Source organism: Xenopus laevis, chromosome 6S (genome assembly GCF_017654675.1).
Source record: "Xenopus laevis strain J_2021 chromosome 6S, Xenopus_laevis_v10.1, whole genome shotgun sequence".
Taxonomy (NCBI): Eukaryota; Metazoa; Chordata; class Amphibia; order Anura; family Pipidae; genus Xenopus; species Xenopus laevis.
The window spans coordinates 134,094,894-134,116,712 of NC_054382.1; the positions used below are offsets into that span (position 1 = coordinate 134,094,894).

At 41.8% G+C, this 21,819-nt stretch overlaps 1 protein-coding gene across 6 annotated transcripts in view; it reads left to right on the top strand.

Annotated features, from left to right (window-relative positions):
• LOC108695463 (adhesion G protein-coupled receptor B1) overlaps positions 1 to 21,819 on the top strand; it is a 317,736-nt gene that overhangs the window by 162,087 nt on the left and 133,830 nt on the right. For 5 of the 6 annotated variants that reach the window (XM_041568042.1, XM_041568041.1, XM_041568044.1 and 2 more), the window contains exons 3-5: positions 5,418 to 5,576; positions 16,309 to 16,416; positions 21,023 to 21,208. In XM_041568042.1, the coding sequence (XP_041423976.1) occupies positions 5,418 to 5,576; positions 16,309 to 16,416; positions 21,023 to 21,208 (453 nt within the window). The remainder of the gene's footprint in view (positions 1 to 5,417; positions 5,577 to 16,308; positions 16,417 to 21,022; positions 21,209 to 21,819) is intronic. The other variant, XM_041568043.1, reaches the window with a different exon arrangement.

The window sequence follows — 21,819 nt, forward strand, 5'->3', positions numbered from 1 at the left end:
TTTAAAAAAAAAAATGATTTCCTTTTTCTGTGTAATAATAAAACAGTCGCTTGTACTTGATCCCAACTAAGATATAATTAATCCTTATTGGAAGCAAAACCAGCCTATTGGCTTTATTTCATGTTTATATGATTTTCTAGTAGACTTAAGGTATGAAGATCCAAATTACAGAAAGATCTGTGTATCCGGAAAACCCCAAGCCTCAAGCATTCTGGATAACAGGTCCCACACCTGTATGGCATCGCTATGTCGATATATCACAGATCCAATGTCTATTTCTGTATAATAGATATCTTGCCAGCAACTTGCCTTGGTGTAACAACAGGGAGTGAACCTGAATCCCTTGGGTAATGGTGAGTGTATCCATATTGGGCTGGTCAATAGACACATTACATCTCTTCTTTGTGCGCTGAACTATATCCCACTAGAACAGCAACTAAAAGCCATTGTCTGTTGTTCAGGCAGAACCATAAATCCCTTCTATTTGCTACTTTGCAAGAGAAACGCAGATAAAATAGTGGAAATTGTGGCATTTCGAGACCGCGGAGAAGATCGATGGGCAATTGTGAAAACTCTTTCCTTTCCATTCAGAAAGGACATAATAGAAACAGACTGTTTTATAACTGGGAAGTGTCAGGGGAAAGGTTGAGTTCAAGATCAATAAAACCTGTATGTTATGCACTGAATTCTTGACACCAACTAAAAGGTCACACGTTATTTCCAGAGATCGCAAAACACATTAAATTGCTGTCTTTTCTCTCATCTGCTCCACCGTCCTCCTGGTCGCACCAAAATGATGTGTATGTTCAGCTTCCGTCTTATTGGGGAAGGATTCTGTGTATACAGAAGGGCTGTCTTATATTAGGGATTTAGTTCAGGATTTTGCCAAATTCAGTGGCTGAATGATGATGCCTGTTGCCAGTGTTTTAAATGGAAGAAAGATGGAGGCCATGAGGGTACAATGATATAAGCAGGACAAGAGGACTACAGTAGAGCAAGATATAGACAGTTGGCTTGGTGGTAAACATAAGGCACAAACTCAACCACAGAGCAAGATGGACACAGCAGAGCAAAACATAGATAGAGAAAGATGGACACAGTCGGATAAAATAGAGACAGTGGAGCAAGATTGTGATAGGAATGCACAATAGTGACATTAGGTAAAGAACTTAACCTGTGAGTATAAGATGACATCAGTAAATGGTGGAGCAAGATAGAGGCAGTATTACATAGTTAGTTACATAGTTAAATTGGGTTGAGAAAAGACAAAGTCCATCAAGTCCAACCCCTCCAAATGAAAACCCAGCATCCATACACACACCCCTCCCTACTTTTAATTACATTTTATATACCCATAGCTATACTAACTATAGAGTTTAGTATCACAATAGCCTTTGATATTATGTCTGTCCAAAAAATCATCCAAGCCATTCTTAAAGGCATTAACTGAATCAGCATCACAACATCACCCGGCCGTAGGGCAAGACGGAGACAGTAGAGACAGATTGGAGACAGTAGGGCAAGATGGAGACAATAGAACAAGATGTAGACAGTAGGGCAAGATGGAGACAGTAGGGCAAGTTAAAGACAGTAGGGAAAGTTGGAGACCATAGAGCAAGAAGGCGACAGTAAGGAAGGATAAAAAAGTAGGGCAAAATGAAGACAGTAGAACAAGATAGAGACAGTAGGGCAGGATATAAAAAGTATGGCAAGATGGAGACAGTAGAGCAAGATGGAGACAGTAGGGCAAGATACAGCCAGTAGGGCAAGATGGAGACAGTAGAGCAAAATAGAGATAATATGGAGACAGTAGGGCAAGATGGAGACAGTAGGACAGGATATAAAAAGTAGGACAAGATGGAGGCAGTAGAGCAAGATAGAGATAGTAGGGCAGGATATAAAAAGTAGGGCAAGATGGAGACAGTAGAACAAAATGGAGACAATATGGAGACAGTAGGGCAAGATGGAGACAGTAGGGCAGGATATAAAAAGTAGGGTGAGATGAAGGCAATAGAACAAGATGGTGATGGTAGGGGGAGATGATGACAGTAAGGCATTAAGTCAACAACAGCGAAAGATAAAGACAGTAGGTCAAGACATAGATGGCAACGAAAGCTTCACAAAGTAGGATAAGATGGTGAGATTGGAGCAAGATGGAGACAGTAAGACAAAATGTTGTAGAACAAAATTAGTTACAATAAGGCTATACCACAACAGTAGATTAAAATGGAGACTGTAGGGCAAGATATAAGCAGTAGTGATACAGACAGTAGGATAAAATAGTCATAATGTAGAAGGATGGTGACTAGTGATGTATGGGTTGACTTCTGGTTGTGTGGGTTTGGGTTGAACTTTGGCCAACAATTGCGGGTTAGGGTTGGGTGCAGGTCAGACTGGGGGAGCACTCTCCTCCACTAGTCCCAAATATTTCCTGTATTGGATCTAGAGTGTTGCACAGAAGTTGTGTACAGGATGAGAAAACAAGGGGACGGGTCCTACGGTAGCACAAATTTGCAGGTTAGTGTCGGGTGCAGGTTGAGTTTTTTCTGACCTGCACATCACTAATGGTGACTTCAAGACTGATGGGTAAGTGGCTGGCAGTAGGTTAAAGTGTCAGCAGTTGCCTTTGATGTAGACAGTAAGGAGGGATAGCAACAGCCGGGGAAGAGGGTGACAGTAGGAAAAGGTGATGACAGTTGGGGAAGATGGTGACAGTTGGGCAAGATTTCAAAAACAGGTCAAGTGGGCCCAGTATGACAAGGAGTTGACAGTAGAAGCTTATGTCAGTATTTTCCAGCTGGTGTTAATGTATAACAGTTCAATTGCATCTGTCCTATGTTATTAAAGGGCTCCCAAAAAAAGTCAGTTTTACTCTGAGCCCCATCAGCTTGGTAAAGATTAGAACATGTCTCAATATTTCCAAAAAGAATGAAATGAATTAGAATTACTTGCTACCCAAGGAAAGAGCTGTTTATATATTTGAGCATTTAGGGGCGATTGGCTGGATTGTATGAAACTATCTACTGAGATCTCTCTGCTTGGAATAAGTGAGTTTTCATGAAAAATAAATCATTTTCTTTAATGTTTTTCATTCAAGGAGCGAGTCGTTCATCACTAATTATTAACATTTGTGTCTTGGCGCAGGGGCCAGAATCAGGCAGAACTTGCTGTGATCAGGGGCATGGATAAATCTAAATTACTTTATCTGTGCAAGGCCTGGGGCATCAAGAATAGAACTTCATGTTTGTCCTCTCTGGCAGGATTTATTATGCTCCCAAATTCTTCTTAGATGCATATTTTACTTTTGGAGACTTAATCTAAATTATTCTCAACATTGCAGAAAGCAAGGTATTGTTGGGCCACAAATGTACTGTGATTGTAATTTTCAAGTGTTATATTAATGTCAGTTATTAACATTATAGTCTAATGTTATACACATTATATGTAAGAAATACCAATTCTTCCTTCATTTTTACTGTGTGGCTGTAGGATAGCAGGTATAGTAGGGAGAGATGGTGCCTATAGTAACAGTGGGATAATAGTCTCTGGGAAGGGAGTGTGACTGTGGGATAGCAGGTATAGTAGGGAGAGATGTGCCTATAGTAACAGTGGATAATAGTCTCTGGGAAGGGAGTGTGACTGTGGGATAGCAGGTATAGTAGGGAGAGATGTGTCTATAGTAACAGTGGATAATAGTCTCTGGGAAGGGAGTATGACTGTGGGATAGCAGGTATAGTAGGGAGAGATGGTGTCTATAGTAACAGTGGATAATAGTCTCTGGGAAGGGAGTGTGACTGTGGGATAGCAGGTATAGTAGGGAGAGATGGTGTCTATAGTAACAGTGGGATAATAGTCTCTGGGAAGGGAGTGTGACTGTGGGATAGCAGGTATAGTAGGGAGAGATGGTGCCTATAGTAACAGTAGATAGTCTCTGGGAAGGGAGTGTGACTGTGGGATAGCAGGTATAGTAGGGAGAGATGGTGCCTATAGTAACAGTGGATAATAGTCTCTGGGAAGGGAGTGTGACTGTGGGATAGCAGGTATAGTAGGGAGAGATGGTGCCTATAGTAACAGTAGATAGTCTCTGGGAAGGGAGTGTGACTGTGGGATAGCAGGTATAGTAGGGAGAGATGTTGTCTATAGTAACATTGGATAATAGTCTCTGGGAAGGGAGTGTAACTGTGGGATAGCAGCTATAGTAGGGAGAGATGGCGCCTATAGTAACGAAGGGATAATAGTCTCTGGGAAGGGAGTGTGACTGTGGGATAGCAGGTATAGTAGGGAGAGATGGTGTCTATAGTAACAGTGGGATAATAGTCTCTGGGAAGGGACTGTGACTGTGGGATAGCGGGTATAGTAGGGAGAGATGGTGTCTATAGTAACAGTGGATAATAGTCTCTGGGAAGGGAATGTGACTGTGGGATAGCAGGTATAGTAGGGAGAGATGGTGTCTATAGTAACAGTGGGATAATAGTCTCTGGGAAGTGAGTGTGACTGTGGGATAGCAGGTAGAGTAGGGAGAGATGGTGTCTATAGTAACAGTGGGATAATAGTCTCTGGGAAGGGAGTGTGACTGTGGGATAGCAGGTATAGTAGGGAGAGATGGTGTCTATAGTAACAGTGGGATAATAGTCTCTGGGAAGTGAGTGTGACTGTGGGATAGCAGGTAGAGTAGGGAGAGATGGTGTCTATAGTAACAGTGGGATAATAGTCTCTGGGAAGGGAGTGTGACTGTGGGATAGCAGGTATAGTAGGAAGAGATGGTGCCTATAGTAACAGTGGGATAATAGTCTCTGGGAAGGGAGTGTGACTGTGGGATAGCAGGTATAGTAGGGAGAGATGGTGCCTATAGTAACAGTGGATAATAGTTTCTGGGAAGGGAGTGTGACTGTGGGATAGCAGGTATAGTAGGGAGAGATGGCGCCTATAGTAACAGTGGATAATAGTCTCTGGGAAGAGAGTGTGACTGTGGGATACTTTTCCTTATTATGTAGACACTCCGCATATATAATTCTGAAATATGTCTCTGAACGTAGCCATCTGTGCACCTCATGGGTGCTGTCTTTGTGGGTGGGTTGGCAATCAAGGGGTGACTATTCTTGAATCTGAAGAGCCATACAGTATTTTGTTGATGAGGCAATACGTATATTACTATACGATGGCAAAAGTAGGGCAGAATAGTGAGTCAGGATGGTAACAGGAGGGGAAGAGGACAATAGTAGGACAACAAGATGTCGCTGGCAGAATGATGGGTTGTAATTAGCAATACGTTTTGAAGATTTGACTTGTGTAAATTACATTGACTGTTTGTCTAAGTGGCACTGGCCTTGTTGATTAAGGAGACATTTGCTCCATAATTTTATTCTGACACTAAAAGCCTCAGTGTTAATTATGAACTTCTCTTTTCTTTCTTCAAGGTGGTTGGACCTCTTGGACTTCTTGGGGAGATTGTAACAGGGACTGTGGGGGTGGTCTGCAAACCCGAACAAGGACATGTCTTTCTTTGCCAGAGGAGGGGAATATCTGTGAAGGAGTTCTGGAGGAGGGTCGACTGTGCAATAGGAAGGCGTGCAATGGTAATTATTGGTCTTCATTACATTTTCTGCAGGGGGTATTGGTTATATGACTAAGACACGTAACTATCTAGATCAAGGGATTCCCATATGAAAAGCTGTAACTTGAATGGAAAAAGTAGATCATGCACAGATCTCTCTCTGGGCACCGCAGTTATCCAACCAATCTTCCAACAGCAAAAGATTGAATACTCTGAGATTTGGCCATCCATGTACAACATTTAGGCAATGGCCGAAGCACTGTTGTATGAGAAGAAGCAGGAGAAGCTGCAACTTGTTCTTATTCTTCTGTTGAGAAGGGGCATTTGTAAATGAAGTTTCCAGTTCAAACAGACTAATTGCAATCAGGTAGGATTACATGACGGTCTGTTGAAACCATGGGTCACATAGATGCCCTGGTGGTAAAGCAGAAAGGTCAACATTGGACAAGCGACTCAACACAATCTAGGCTTCTATATTAACCCTGACACAATCATTTGGCTCATATAACTGGTTGGTTAGATACTACTATAAAACCATAACAGAATAAAAGTGTTCAGATTAAGCATCATTAAGCCCCAAAACGAGTTAAGCCTTAGCCTCTCCCTGCCCATATGTTTTTAAAATATGTTTAAAAAAAAATGATCCTTTCATGAGGAACCTACATGGGTCCATTGTGGTGAGGTTGGATGTGCATTTGCCGTTGAACTTCATTAAAGTCCTTCAACAAGGGAGGCGTCACTCTATTGCTTGAGCTGGAAACACCATTTTTTTATATAAGAATGACGGGGAGCATCAACATTATTGTAAATGATAGTTTATTACCCCACCACCACCAAAGCTCAAGCTGATGGTAACACAAGCAGCTGGGATTTAGGTTTGTGTCTTCACAAAGGTCCATTCATGATGTGTTAGGGTTCTCCTTGGGTGCAACAAATAGAAGTCTGCAGAAAAACCTGAGCATCTCTGCACTTTTTTTTACAGTTACAGGACTTTTTGGTGGGATTTCTTGATTTAGTTGAGGCCTTGGGATTGTCCTTAGAGAAAGTAGATAGGAATATTGGGGGTATGTAGTGGTTCTTCTTGCTCACACCTACCCTGAGGTTCTGGGGCAACAGATGGTCTTGCAAATGCAAGAAGTTACCATCAAACTTGCTTCTGAGGGCCATTGAGATGATAATCCGCATCGGTGACGAATGTTGCCTGTAATCTTGTATTTTTTATAACAAGTCATTTTTAACAATGAATTTATTTCCCGTTCTTTCACATGAACTCCCCATCACTGATTTCTCGTTGCTGGAGTCAGGATGTAGGTAGAAAAGGAAAAGGCATTGAATGATTAATCAAACCTCCCGAGGCGCCTGAGGTTCCGACCAGCCCGATTTTTAATTTAGCATGGCTTTATATATGAAGAGGGAAAATAATTTTAGCTGACGCAAGACCAGTTTTGATTATAATTATTCACATTTTGAGAATTGATACTGTATATATTTTTTGATTAGATTGTCAGGCGGTGGCTCCCGGATTAAAAGCGGAGCTCGACAAAACACACGACACCTTGTTAAGGGATTAATGACCGGAATGAAAGTCTGGCTATTCACCTGGAAATTGATTTGGGCAATATTGGGTGAAATTACTTCATGCATTTTTTAGCTCTTCCATCATTTCTAATTATTTTACTAATCAGCCGGATGTAGAAGGTTGCCTCTGGGCTCCAGGTATCATTCACCAGCCCCAAAATCATAAATCCAAAAAACTGTAGAGCAGTGTTGTAGAAGGAGATATACTGTATATGTTTTTATATGTTTTTATAATAATATGTATTCACTTTAAATGGTGAATCTGTATACCAAAGATTTAATATCTGATCCCCATTGCAAGCAGCAGTCCTGTCCTGCTTTATGGCAGCTGAGATTCTAGCTATCTGTATAACAGAACATTCTGTCCCAGTGGCTGCACAGATCTTATCTGATCCCCATTGTAAGCAACAGTCCTGTCCTGCTTTATGGCAGCTGAGATTCTAGCTATCTGTATAACAGATCATTCTGTCCCAGTGGCTGCACAGATCCTATCTGATCCCCATTGTAAGCAGCAGTCCTGCCCTGCTTTATGGCAGCTGAGATTCTAGCTATCTGTATAACAGAACATTCTGTCCCAGTGGCTGCACAGATCCTATCTGATCCCCATTGTAAGCAGCAGTCCTGTCCTGCTTTATGGCAGCTGAGATTCTAGCTATCTGTATAACAGAACATTCTGTCCCAGTGGCTGCACAGATCCTATCTGATCCCCATTGTAAGCAGCAGTCCTGTCCTGCTTTATGGCAGCTGAGATTCTAGCTATCTGTATAACAGAACATTCTGTCCCAGTGGCTGCACAGATCCTATCTGATCCCCATTGTAAGCAGCAGTCCTGCCCTGCTTTATGGCAGCTGAGATTCTAGCTATCTGTATAACAGAGCATTCTGTCCCAGTGGCTGCACAGATCCTATCTGATCCCCATTGTAAGCAGCAGTCCTGCCCTGCTTTATGGCAGCTGAGATTCTAGCTATCTGTATAACAGAACATTCTGTCCCAGTGGCTGCACAGATCCTATCTGATCCCCATTGTAAGCAGCAGTCCTGTCCTGCTTTATGGCAGCTGAGATTCTAGCTATCTGTATAACAGAGCATTCTGTCCCAGTGGCTGCACAGATCCTATCTGATCCCCATTGTAAGCAGCAGTCCTGCCCTGCTTTATGGCAGCTGAGATTCTAGCTATCTGTATAACAGAACATTCTGTCCCAGTGGCTGCACAGATCCTATCTGATCCCCATTGTAAGCAGCAGTCCTGTCCTGCTTTATGGCAGCTGAGATTCTAGCTATCTGTATAACAGAGCATTCTCTCATAATTAACAACTGATACCTTCCCTCACCTTGTTAAGGAGCCCTAAGATGTCTTAGAAGAAAACAAAACAATGCCACTGTAGCTTAAAACTATATAATATTAATGCAGCTGATGTATTAGAAAACAGAGAACTGCCTGACATTATGTACAATGGCATAACAAAATAAATGTTACAAATAGGGGGAGTTTAGGGATGATTATTCTTTAAGCAAAGCACAAGTACTTGTTTATATTCAGTATCAGTGAGATATGGATCTGAATACACAAAGGGGCAGGTGAAATACTCTCAGTAATAGAACATGACTGATACTCGGCCTGACTCTTCCCCCAGCCTTTTAGCAGTTTGTTGAACAGATCATAATGATTGACTCATGGAGCACTTTGTATCCACGGGGACCCTCAGCTTTACGGCTTATGAAATATTAACTGAATTCTAACAAACACAAATAAAACTTAAAAGAAGACTTAAATCTGACTGGGTAAACATTTTTAGAACAAGGGCTAAAGTATCTTCCTGCTCATCTGGACATAATCGTGGATATCACTCAACTTTTGGGTTAATATAATAATGGGCAAAATTTATGTGCAGTTCTAGTCAATAGTGATGCTCTAGTCAGGCTTTTTCCTATCAGCACCCGTCCTTAACCTACTTCTTCTCAATCCAGTCCAAAACTTGCTCAAGGCTGAGAGGGGGTTTCAACCTGATCTTGCCCCTCGCCATGTACTTATGCCACCAATGTTTTTATTTGGGGTTCTCTAGTTATGTCACCAGAGATCATGAGAAATTACAAGGAAGTCATGAATGGGGGAAACCCTTGTTAAGGAGTTTGGCCTTCAATTTGTCCAGTATGCTATAGGGGTGCAAAAAGAAAACAATGGGCACAATCTGACAATCTTTACTTCTGTCACACTAATTCCTACCATTGCCATCTTGGTCTACTGTCGTCATCTTGTTCTGCTACTATTGTTGTCATCTTAATTTTGTTATCTTGACCTAATGTCACATTAATTCCTACTGTTGCCATCTTCCCTTCCGTCACACTCATTCCTACCATTGCCATCTTGATCTACTGTCGCCATCTTGTTCTGCCACTACTGTTGTCATTTTGACCTACGGTCACATTGACGCCTACTGTGGTCTTACTGCTGATGTCTTATTCTAATGGTGCCATTTTGTTCTATTGTTGCCATCTTGCCCTACAATTAAATCAAGTCCTAATGTTCCCGTCTTCCTCTACATCTTTACTGTCAGGTTATTCCCCTTCCATCATCTTCTACTATAGTCACCATCTTGCCCTGCTGTTACCAACTTGTCTTACAGTATCCATCCATCCAGAAAAAATGGTGTCAAATCCAGGAAAATGTATAATCAGGGAAATGTGTTATGCATAATATTTAGGTGGGACCACAAAACAATGTAATGAGGGGAACTTAAAAACAGGGGATGTAAAATTGTGGTTCCAATGTATTTATTAATGACTTACACCATCATGCCCTACAGCTGCATCTTTTCTATAATACCTGGTATCCCACACCCTTTCTAGCAACAACTGTTGATCTCCATAGCTGCACTTTTTGCTCAGCCCATAGACCTGATTGAACATCTCCTAAGAATATCTTAGATTTCACAGGACAATTCTAAGACCAAACAACCATCAAGCAGAGAACTGAATTTCAGGGTTGCCCTACTTGTTGTTCCTGTAGGGTTGCAGTGGAGAAGGTTTTACCAAACAGACAATGAATGGAAACATTAAGTGAACATTGAGACGTTTGATTTAAGTTGCTTTCTCCCAGCAGCAGTGCACATCCGCTCCTAAATATATTGTCAGTGGCACGCTCAGTGTTACATTTTAATGATCTTCATTCCCTGCTTCAGGCAACAAACGAAATGAGATCTTTCTTACTGCAGAGTCAAGGAGATTTCCACCATCTGTTGGACTCGGCGAGAACTAGCAGATGTAGCACCTCAATAAAGACATTATAAATGATGAGACCAGTTGGAAAGCACTTTATATAAACACCATCGCAGGAGTGGTGGCTGCAGCCATCATTATTGATAAATTGGCCTAACGAATACATAGCGAGAATGAAGTTGAATCCTGTGAAAGTTTATAGGCGATCAGAGACCCTATAGCCAATGCATCACCCTGGGAGGTCCTTAGCGTGGGTCATTCTGTTAGCATCTCGTGTGCTTATTGATCTCAGCAGCGCTGCTATGCAAAGTATTACACTGCTGGGCTTAATTGAAATCCTGGTATTTCAATGAAATTGTTAAGGGCTTGGGACTCGTTTTTCGAAAAGACGACCCTGGACGTCGGAGTTTTAATGCAGTGGGAATTTCAGGCTATGTGTTATACAATTAGAACGTTGGGTTGATTAAAGACCATAAAATCTAGAACCAAATTATACTGTTAAAATTGTAACAGCTTGGCACAGAATGGAGAAAAATGTTAAATATATTACTTATTTAAGGGGACAAGGTGCCAGCCACCATGTTTTTTTCCCACAATTTTTTCCCACAATGCACTATGGCCGCATTGAGTGGTGTTTGGCATAAACAGTGGACATAACTGGTGAATAGAGGAGCCACCTGTAACCCACAAAGTGCTCATAAAGGATTTTTTTTCCATCATCGACATCAGTCCCTGCCCCAGTGGAGCTTACAATCTAAGGTCCCTGTTGTAATCACACACATGTACCAGCATGGTTTTATGCGTAATAGATCTTGCCAGACTAACTTAATTTCTTTTTACGAGAATGTAAGTAGAGACCTCGATTCTGGGATGGCAGTGGATGTGATTTACTTAGACTTTGCTAAAGCATTTGATACAGTGCCACACAAAAGGTTACTGGTTAAATTAAGGAATGTTGGCCTGGAACATAGTATTTGTACCTGGATAGAGAACTGGCTAAAAGATAGACTACAAAGAGTGGTGGTAAATGGAACATTTTCTAATTGGACCAGTGTTGTTAGTGGAGTACCGCAGGGCTCTGTACTAGGTCCCTTGCTTTTCAACTTGTTTATTAATGACCTGGAGGTGGCCATTGAAAGTACTGTTTCTATTTGTGCAGATGAGACTAAATTGTGCAGAACTATAGATTCCATGCAGGATGCTGCCACTTTGCACAGTGATTTGTCTAAACTGGAAAACTGGGCAGCAAACTGGAAAATGAGGTTCAAAGTTGATAAATGCAGGTTATGCACTTTGGCAAAAATAATATAAATGCAAGTTATACACTAAATGGCAGTGTGTTGGGAGTTTCCTTAAATGAGAAGGATCTTGGGGTCTTTGTAGATAACAAGTTGTCTAATTCTGGGCAGTGTCATTCTGTGGCTACTAAAGCAAATAAAGTTCTTGTATAAAAAAGGGCATTAACTCAAGGGATGAAAACATAATTGTGTCTCTTTATAGGTCCCTGGTGAGGCCTCATCTGGAGTATGGGGGCAGTTTTGGACTCCAGTCCTTAAGAGGGATATAAATGAGCTGGAGAGAGTGCAGAGACTAAGTGCAACTAAACTGGTTAGAGGGAGGGAAGAGTTAAATTATGAGGGGAGACTGTCAAGGTTGGGGTTGTTTTCTCTGGAAAAAAGGCGCTTGTGAGGGGACATGATTAGACTTTACAAGTACATTAGAGGACATTATAGACAAATAGCAGGGGACCTTTTCACCCATAAAGTGGATCACCGTACCAGAGGCCTCCCCTTTAGACTAGAAGAAAAGAACTTTCATTTGAAGCAACGTAGGGGGTTCTTCACAGTCAGGACAGTGAGGTTGTGGAATGCACTGCCGGGTGATGTTGTGATGGCTGATTCAGTTAATGCCTTTAAGAATGGCTTGGATGATTTTTTGGACAGACATAATATTAAAGGCTATTGTGATACTAAACTCTATAGTTAATATAGGTATGGGTATATGGGGTTTTAGTTGAAAGTGGGGAGGGGTGTGTGTGTGGATGCTGGGTTTTCGTTTGGAGGGGTTGAACTTGATGGACTTTGTCTTTTTTCAACCCAATTTAACTATGTAACTATGTAACTATGTAACTATGTAACACTAAGATCAATATCATTAGATGAACATGAGCTTTATCTACTGGCATCACCCTTTGGGTTCTGCATCTGAATGTAATTGAAATGCAGGGGCGCTCCATCAATGAGGCGAGTCTACTCGCCTCAGGCAGCAGCGCCCCCCCCTGGTTGCCAGGGGCAGCAAAAATGCCGCTCCTGGTAACTAAGAGCCAAATTTCCGGTTTTCAACCCAAAAATTAGGCTCTTCTAGTGCAGAGAGTGCAATTGCCCCTGCCCTCTCCGGCGCTCTAAAGGTGAGTGCCGTGGGGAGGGGCATGGGCGGCAAAAGAAGGCCGTCTCAGGCGGCATAATGGCTAGAATTGCCCCTGTTGAAATGATATCCTAAGTAGCGATGGGCGAAATTTTTCGACGCCGGCGTCCGTTTTCTACACCAGCATCCGTTTTTTTCCCGAAATTTTTTTGATGGGCGTTTCGCGAATTTTTTCGCCGGTGCGAATCGCGCAAATTCGCCACGAATTTGCGCCTGCCGAATAAATTCGCCCATCACTAATCCTACGATAAATGATACTGAAGTACTCTCTGCCTCTGGGAAATGGGGCCCATGCGGTGCCCATAGCAGTGCTCACAAAATCAAAAGGGGGAGAAAAAAGGAATTTAGATATTTTACTTATCTCAAGGATTTATTTAAATATGTCTGTATTCTAAATGTTTTCAATTCGATTCATCATCCCAAAGGAGTTTTAGTGCAATTTCGATTAAATTTAATTTCCGCTCTAATTCTGGCAAACCAAACCCCTTTATTTCACGTCGGAGTGTCAAGTGCTTATTTCTTTTTTTTTCCCTTGACAAAATGAGTACAAAACTCTTCAGAAAAAAGTCCATAATAACCAGTTAAAGTGGTAGAATGTCACTAATATGTTTCTTTGTACTTTGCATTATTGATAATTGATAATTGATTCTGTCGTACCAACAAACACTTTCCAGTGGGCTCAGAATTTCATCTGAAAGTCAGCCCATGAATAAAATCCCAAACTGGTTGTTAATAACGAATACTTCTTGTTATGGATATTTATTGATGGCAGCACCATATTGGCTCCTTAGATATAACAGTGTCAATACCATTGACTTCTAGGTAACACCTACATATAAATATATTCCTATTAGCTTCAATGTTCCCAGATATAAAAACTCTCATTTGCAGAAACCAATCCTTGGGATGCACCAGTGCTGCTCCTTTAAATGCCTTCCCTTCACCTCGGGCAGAGAAGACTATGGCTCGGGAAGGTAACATCTATGTATTGACTTTGTGTCACTGAAAGAACCAAGATGCCTTATATAAAGATGCACCTTAATGCTGGGACGCTGCATGTGAGGGACTTGCTTGGTGACCCATGGCAACATCTGCTCTCCATTATCCATTTTCTGTAGCCCTTAAAGGGGAAGTGAAGGTAGAGCTTCACAGAACCACCAAGACAAACAGTTAATCAGCCTGTAAAGACAATTTAAGGGCAAGCTCATTGAGCTGTAAATGTTCTTAAAACACAACAACACAAACAGAGAGGCTTATTACGCTAAATATTTGTCCCTTATTCTTGGGAATCCCCATGATGTTTGAGGTTAGCACAGCCATTGAGCTTATTAAGAAAGTGCCCCCTAGGGGACAAATAAGATGAAACATGGCAGAATCTTGGGTTTCCTATGCAATAATATGTGAACGAAGCATCTGTCAGGGAAGGAATTATCCTTGTGTCCAATTACAGCTTTGAAACTCCCGATCAGTATGTTCTAAGTCCAGCAATCGACCAGGCTCTCCTCTCCCCTTCTATAAAGGAATTATATAAGGAATTATCCTTAACTAGGCCTCTTGGTTCTAGAATGACCTGGTTCAGAATAAGGTTCTCTTGTGCCCGTTGGGTAGAGTCGGGGCTTCTTATCTGTGAATAATTAGAGCAGTGGGTGGAACTGGTGCTATAAATGGATTTCTATGATGCAGAAGTCACTGTAATTAACACCAAATTACAGAATTGAAGACTTATTTATATAAGCAAGAGCAACATAAAGGAAAACTATACCCCCCAAACAATGTAGGTCTCTATAAAAAGATATTGCATAAAACAGCTCATATGTAAAATCCTGCTTCATGTAAATAAACCATTTTCATAATAATATACTTTTCTAGTAGTATGTGCCATTGGGTAATCATAAATAGAAAATTGCCATTTTAAAAATAAGGGCCGCCCCCTGGGATCATAGGATTCACTGTACTGTATGTTAGGTCACATGAGCCAATTAACAGACAGAGTTGTGTCTTTTGCTTCCACACTTCTTCCTGTTACAGTTAGAGCTGCAGTATTTCTGGTCAGGTGATCTCTTCCTGTTACAGTTAGAGCTGCAGTATTTCTGGTCAGGTGATCTCTTCCTGTTACAGTTAGAGCTGCAGGATTTCTGGTCAGCTGATCTCTTCCTGTTACAGTTAGAGCTGCAGTATTTCTGGTCAGGTGATCTCTTCCTGTTACAGTTAGAGCTGCAGTATTTCTGGTCAGGTGATCTCTTCCTGTTACAGTTAGAGCTGCAGTATTTCTGGTCAGCTGATCTCTTCCTGTTACAGTTAGAGCTGCAGTATTTCTGGCCAGGTGATCTGTTCCTGTTACAGTTAGAGCTGCAGTATTTCTGGTCAGGTGATCTCTGAGGCAGCACACAGACCATCAGGAAATGGTGGCTCACGGCAAGAGATGTAAAAGGGCAATATTTACTCAAATATATATTCCAGTTTGGTAAGATTCTTTAATATGCCACTTAATATGATATGAACTATCTGTTGCTTAAGTGTTCATTTTGGGGGTATAGTTTTCCTTTAAAAGTGCTGATGACTTGGGCACCATTGGGCACATGGACAGTAGGGTCCCTGTAATTACCCGCAGCCTTGACCTGGAAATAATTTCAGAGTTGCATCACACCCTGCCCTCCTAAGAATGAACCAGCATTGTACTCCAGGTCTGGGATGTGTGAGGCCCACCAGTGCTGCTACCCCAGGGGCCCCCACCCCCTCTGGAACACTTGCTGCCCGCTCAACTACTGCCAGCCCCTCCCCCTGCACACAACTTAACTTACTTTTGCCTCAACTTGGGGAGGGAGGTCATTGTGGGAGTGACATTGGAGGGTAGATGGATATCAGGTCTGGGTCTGCAGGGCCCATGAGGGCCAGTGGCAACAAGAATTCACCGGCACACAGGTAATGCAAGCAGGTTATACCTTGCTAAGTGTTTATTGCAGCGTGCAACGTTTCGGGGTTACCCCCTTTATCAAGCTTGCAATAAACACTTAGCAAGGTATAACCTGCTTGCATTACCTGTGTGCCGGTGAATTCTTGTTGCCATTGGATCATGAGGTTGCCGTTTCCTCCATTTTGCTGTGCACCAGGGATCTCTACCTTTCGGGAGGGCCAGGGTGTGCGAGTGCTTCTTGCATGAGGGCCAGGCCATTGTCTGGTGTCCCGCTAGCCCAGTCTGACCCTGCTTGTACTGAACACAATTTAGCAGGAATGGAGACCTGTTTTTCTCATAGACAATAGACAGGGGAACTACAGTTTAGATTGTCTGTTGACCATTGCAAATTTAATGCCGAACATGTATTTAGAACAATGAAATGTATTCCCAACTATTGTACTTGCAGCAAGTTGTCCCATGTAAGAAATGTAGGTCTGTTTGTGTGGTGTCTGTATTACGTAGGTAAGTTCTGCTGTGAGACCCTTGCTCCATTTTTAATCATGTAAAAAACCAAAGATTGCCTAAAAATGTTATTACCCTCAATGGTGATTTTTAACTCTGGTCAAATTTTTCACTTTCAGCTGACGGGCATTATGACTCTAAAAGCCAGTCGCTGAGATCCATAGACAACAAGAAAAAAGAAGACGCAGAAGACCAATACCAGATGGGCTACCCGGCACCTCAAATAGGTAAGGCAGACAAATGACATAACAAGTCAGAGGATTTGGCCTTGATTATTTTCATTTCAATGCCCAACTCCATCTTCTATTGTCCTCAGCACTGGGGTTTATTGACTAGCTCTATTGTGCAGCTAACCATAGCCACCAATCAGATCTTTGCTTTTTATGCGTAGTAGTAGTTTTAACTAATTACTGATTGGTGGTTATAGGTAACTGCATCCATATTGGATTACACATTCTCCATCTTCATCTGTGTTGGGAACATTGTACATTATTGTTATTGGGACACACTAAACGGGAGGTAGGTACATAAACCTCATTACCCCAGTTAACATCTAATCTGACAATCATTTCCACCAAGTCTGTGCCTGAAAGTGATATTCTTCTGTGTACCAGGATTAAAGGAATAAATTGTTCCACCATGTAAGAAACCCCATTGTAGTTCCTTAAAGGGATTTTGTCATGGGAAAACATGGGAAAATGCATTAGTTAATAGTGCTGGTCCAGCAGACTTATGCACTGAAATCAGTTTTTCAAAAGAGAAAACAGATGTTTTTGTATTTAATTTTGAAATCTGACATGGGGCCAGACATATTGTCAGTTTCCCAGGTGCCCCCAGCCATGCGACTTGTGCTCAGATAAACTTCAGTCTCTCTTTACTGCTGTACTGCAAGTTGGAGTGATATCACCCCCTCCCTTTCCCCCTAGCAGCCTAACAACAGAACAATGGGACGGTAACAAGGTAACAGCTCCCTGGAAGATATAAGAACAGCACTCAATAGTAGGCTTGGGCGATTTCGACCCGTTTCATTTTGCCAAAAATTCACCGCAGACGAAATGTCGTTGACGTCTATGGAAAGATCAGGGCTCCTTCTAATATTCTACAGTGGAGAGTTACTCTCAAGATGTGCCCCATATAATAATGTGTTCATATATATCTCTACCAATTCGGGATCCATGTACTGGAGGTAGGGTTGGAACAGACCCTACACATGCTCCTCATTGGGCATTGGGACTATCAACATATATCACTAGGTAAATGCTATCTTATCTAATCTTATCTTATGTGAGTTCCCAACTCACTTTTCAGCACTTTTTGGGCTGCTTTAAAATCTCTCCTGCAGGTAATATCAGTTTATTACTTACTCCCCATTGCAGTGTGTCCCAAATTGTGGTTCCCTCCACACTAGGTGGTCATAGAGTCTTGGCTGGGAAGCTCAGGCTAAATGCCAGTTAGGAGGCAAATGCATAGGAGGCCTAATTGCTGCCTAGAAGATCTTGGAAGGCACATTAAAAAGATGGATTTATGTGAAATTAAGCAATAAGTACTTGTTTGCTGTCCTAATTCATAAAATTATAGCTGAATGGCTAACAAGGAGCTAAGAGGGTCCCAGCCACGTTGACCGAAAAAAGTTCAGAAACAGCTCTAGGGGCACAAACATAAACCATTTTACCAAAGAACAGAGAGGTATGGAACTTGAGAAATTCTAACAAAATCCCAATATAAATCTATGTTTCCATCTACAAAATGACGCTGTATCTTTATTTGTATCCAGTGCCTCTGAGAAAGGCCTCATCTCATTTCTAAGATTTTTTTCCCCTTCAATTTATATGCATAGTCAGTCAGTTGAAATCTCTTAAATCAAAGACCCGGAGTTACGACTTGAATTAAGACGAGGCTGCATTGAGCTTTGGTTTCAGGTGGAGAATTGCGCCGTTATTTGATTACAGAATCAATGCCTCTGATCACAGTACTGCAGAGGAGATGTGGACAAATATATAGTTAAGCTCCTGTTCTGTAGTTTTATTTGCCTTGAAGGAACTTTTCAGAACTTAAGGGGAAAAAAACAAAGGTTTAAAGAGTTCTGGTTTGAATTGGTATAATTTAACCTTCGAAGACCCATCTGCTATTTGATGCCTCTTCTCTTAATGCTGATGGTTTATTTCTACTGTAACCCCCTCCAACACTCTTGTTTCTGGTTTTGCCCTAATTAAGTCCAAATGCAGAGCCTCCACCTAATTGAAACACACATATTCTAGACAAGCTGCTTTCCAAGATATATTTACCAGCCTCTAGCTTTTGCGCAAACTACTTTCCATTAATCAGTTCTGCCACCAATCGCCTGGTCACTGCTATTATATGCTTCACTAGTCATTACTCAAAGGATAGTATGGAGGTTACTCTATATTACCCACCTCCAATAAGCTTGGATGACACTCAGAATCAATATACATAGTACCTCCTGTAAAGTACATAACATTATCCATAGTGTCCATTACATCATTTTGTGCAGAGCCCTAATCAGTTACAATACTATCAATAAAGGGCATTAAATAGTCTGCACGGAACCAACAGAATCCACAATACTTCAGGGAGGTTTATTGCAAAGGCAATATAGCACCCATGACCTAAACAAAATAATAAACATCCAGCTACACCATCCTTTACTGAGCCACCCTACGTTGGCCTTGCTGCTACAGAGCCTCTTTTCACAGGGAGTGCAGACCATCATCATCATCAACAAATATCAGTATTTTCAAGTGACAGCTTTTTTTCAAGAAGATCTCAATGGCTGTTACACTTGCCAGGTCCTACAATAGAATGATGGCCTGACAGTAGCACAGAATGAAGACAGTATGGCTAGATGGTTATAGTATGACAAGATAGTGACAGTTGGACATGATGGAGACAATAGGACAAAATAGTGACAGTTGGGCAAGATGGAGACAGTAGGACAAGATGGAAACAGTAGTACAAGATGAAGACAGTAGGACAAGATGGAGACAGTAGGACAAGATGGAGACAGTAGCACAAGATGGAGACAGTAGCACAAGATGGAGACAGTAGTGCAAGATGCAGACAGTAGCACAAGATGGAGACAGTAGGGCAAGATGTAGACAGAAGTGCAAGATGGATTGTGCAGCAAAATAGAGACAGCAAAGACAATTGTATATAGTAGGACAACATTGGGACAGTAGAGTAAATTGTGGAAAGTAGGGCAAGGTGGCGACTTAACTCAACACGGCAAAATTAGGACAAGATGGGAACAGCACATAGGTCTCATTATGGAGGGGAGGATGGGAAGAAGGAGATTTATACAGGAACTTTCTTTCAACTGTTCCAAAACATTTTCATGGACAACAATAGACTTAAAGAGGTCATCATGTCTAACTTGTCTCCTGAGTCCACTGTTTGCTTGGACCACCAGAATATTTCAAGTAGGGCAAGATGGTGACAGTTGCACTTAATATCAATGTTGAGCAGCTGGCAGCTCCAGCATAATTTAATAAAGGCCTTATATCTGAATTTAGACTTGAAAATACAAATATTGAATTGTTTGGCCATAGCAACGACTTCTAGTCTTGACACTCTGCTCATAAAATGGGCTGGAAATGTGCTGTATTTTCCCATCTTCCCATTCTGTCCATTTCTATCCCGAGAGGCTGGCACCTGCTGTTGCCCTTTTTTTGTGAAGAAAATCTTTATCTTCCATCCCAGTGGGTATCTAACCGTGTCCTATATTTCAGCAAAGTGAGCACAGCTGTGAGTATGGAACCAGAGACAATTACTCCTCCAGACATCTTGTAAACAGCTGTGTTAGCATCTCGGCAGTGGCACTCGCTGGTTAGGTGCCGGGGTCTAGCCATGTGCTCTATTACTCTGGGAATTTAAAGGCCAATGCATCTTTACTGGGACTGGAGTTAATGAGTGACTCCATTAAAATCCAACTGTTTTTTTTCCCTTCCTTTTATATAATGAGGCAATAAAAAACATGCTCGGGTATATTGCCTTCCTCACTTTGGATAATTAAGTAAATTGAAAAAAAAATTCCACTTTTGGCTTATTGTTTTACTTCTTGTAGCCAAAGGTGCTGCTATTTTTCCGTATCTGGCATGAAGTTTATGGATTCCTCTTGTGTGTGTTTATGGTGGGATATTTTTCTTATGTGGCTTTATTAAAAAGAAATGTAGTTGTTCATTAGCATAGGTAATTAGCAAGAGCGCCGTGGTGATGGAAGAAAATGACTGCTTCTGTACCATGAATAAGAAGGAAGAGAAGAAGATTGGTGTAGTAGGAACTTTCTTTCAACCATATGTTCCAAAACAGTTTCATGGACAAAAAGGGAGGAAAAAAAAGGTTCTCATTAGTGATGGGCGAATTTATTCACCAGGCGGGAATTTGCAGCGAATTTGCACAATTCGCCGCCAGCGAATAAATTCGCAAAATGCCCGCGAAAATTCGTGGCAAAAACGGGCGCCGGCGTCAAAAAACGGGCGCCGGTGTCAAAAACGAGATGCCGGCGACGTTTCGGGAATTTTTTGCCGTTTCGCGAATTTTGCGGGAAATTTGCAAATTTTTCGGCGAAGCAAAAAGGCGCAAATTCGCCCATCACTAGTTCTCATGTCTCTTCCCCTGAGTCCACTGTCAGTTTGGTCCACCAGCACATTTCATTTGGCATAACAAACATAAGTACCCCAATAATTGGGCTGCCCTTACTGTGATGCTGCTACTGGCACTGCTAAGAACAGAAGCGAGATATAGATAGTGTCAAGATGCGCCTGACTGTGACATGTTGTATTGTATATTTTACCTGCTTTTATTACAGTGCAACAGCTTTGTTTCCCCTCATCCCAACAGGTGACCCAGCGGCAGAGGAATGGTCTCCTTGGAGCATTTGTTCCGCTACCTGCGGAGAGGGACTCAAATCCAGAACCAGATTCTGCGTCTCCTCCTCATACAGTACTCACTGCAGCGGCCCACTCAAGGAGCACAAGCAATGTAATAACTCTGCCTGTCCAGGTAACTCAGTGATCAGTCTATTTCCCTCTCTCTATTGTCTATCTCTCCATTATCTCTCTGTCTCTCTATCTATCATCTATCTATCTATCTTTATCATTCTCTCTCTCTCTCTCTCTCTCTCTCTCTCTCTATCCATCAATCCTCTCTCTCTATCCATCGATCCTCTCTCTCTCTCTCTCTCTCTCTCTCTCTCTCTCTCTCTCTCTCTCTCTCTCTCTCTCTCTCACACTCTCTCTCTCTCTCTCTCTCTCTCTCTCTCTATCTATCCTCTCTCTTGTGCGCTCTCTCTCTATCCATCGATCCTCTCTCTCTCTCTCTCTCTCTCTCTCTCTCTCTCTCTCTCTCTATCCATCCATCTCTCTCTCGGTCAGGAGTCAGAACAGTAAGATGGGGTGCATGTATGGTGAGAGCAGGAGTTGTATCATTAAAGACTAATGACTAACAAGGAGCAGTTAATATATTAAAATGATAATTAAAACCAATGAATATCTGCCATGCAGGTTCCCTTCCATGGATCATGGGGCTGCACTGTGCATTTATTGTTTTCATTGCAGGGTTAAAAAACATCCTCAAGTTGCATTCCCTATCCATGGCGACACAAGCAGGAACCT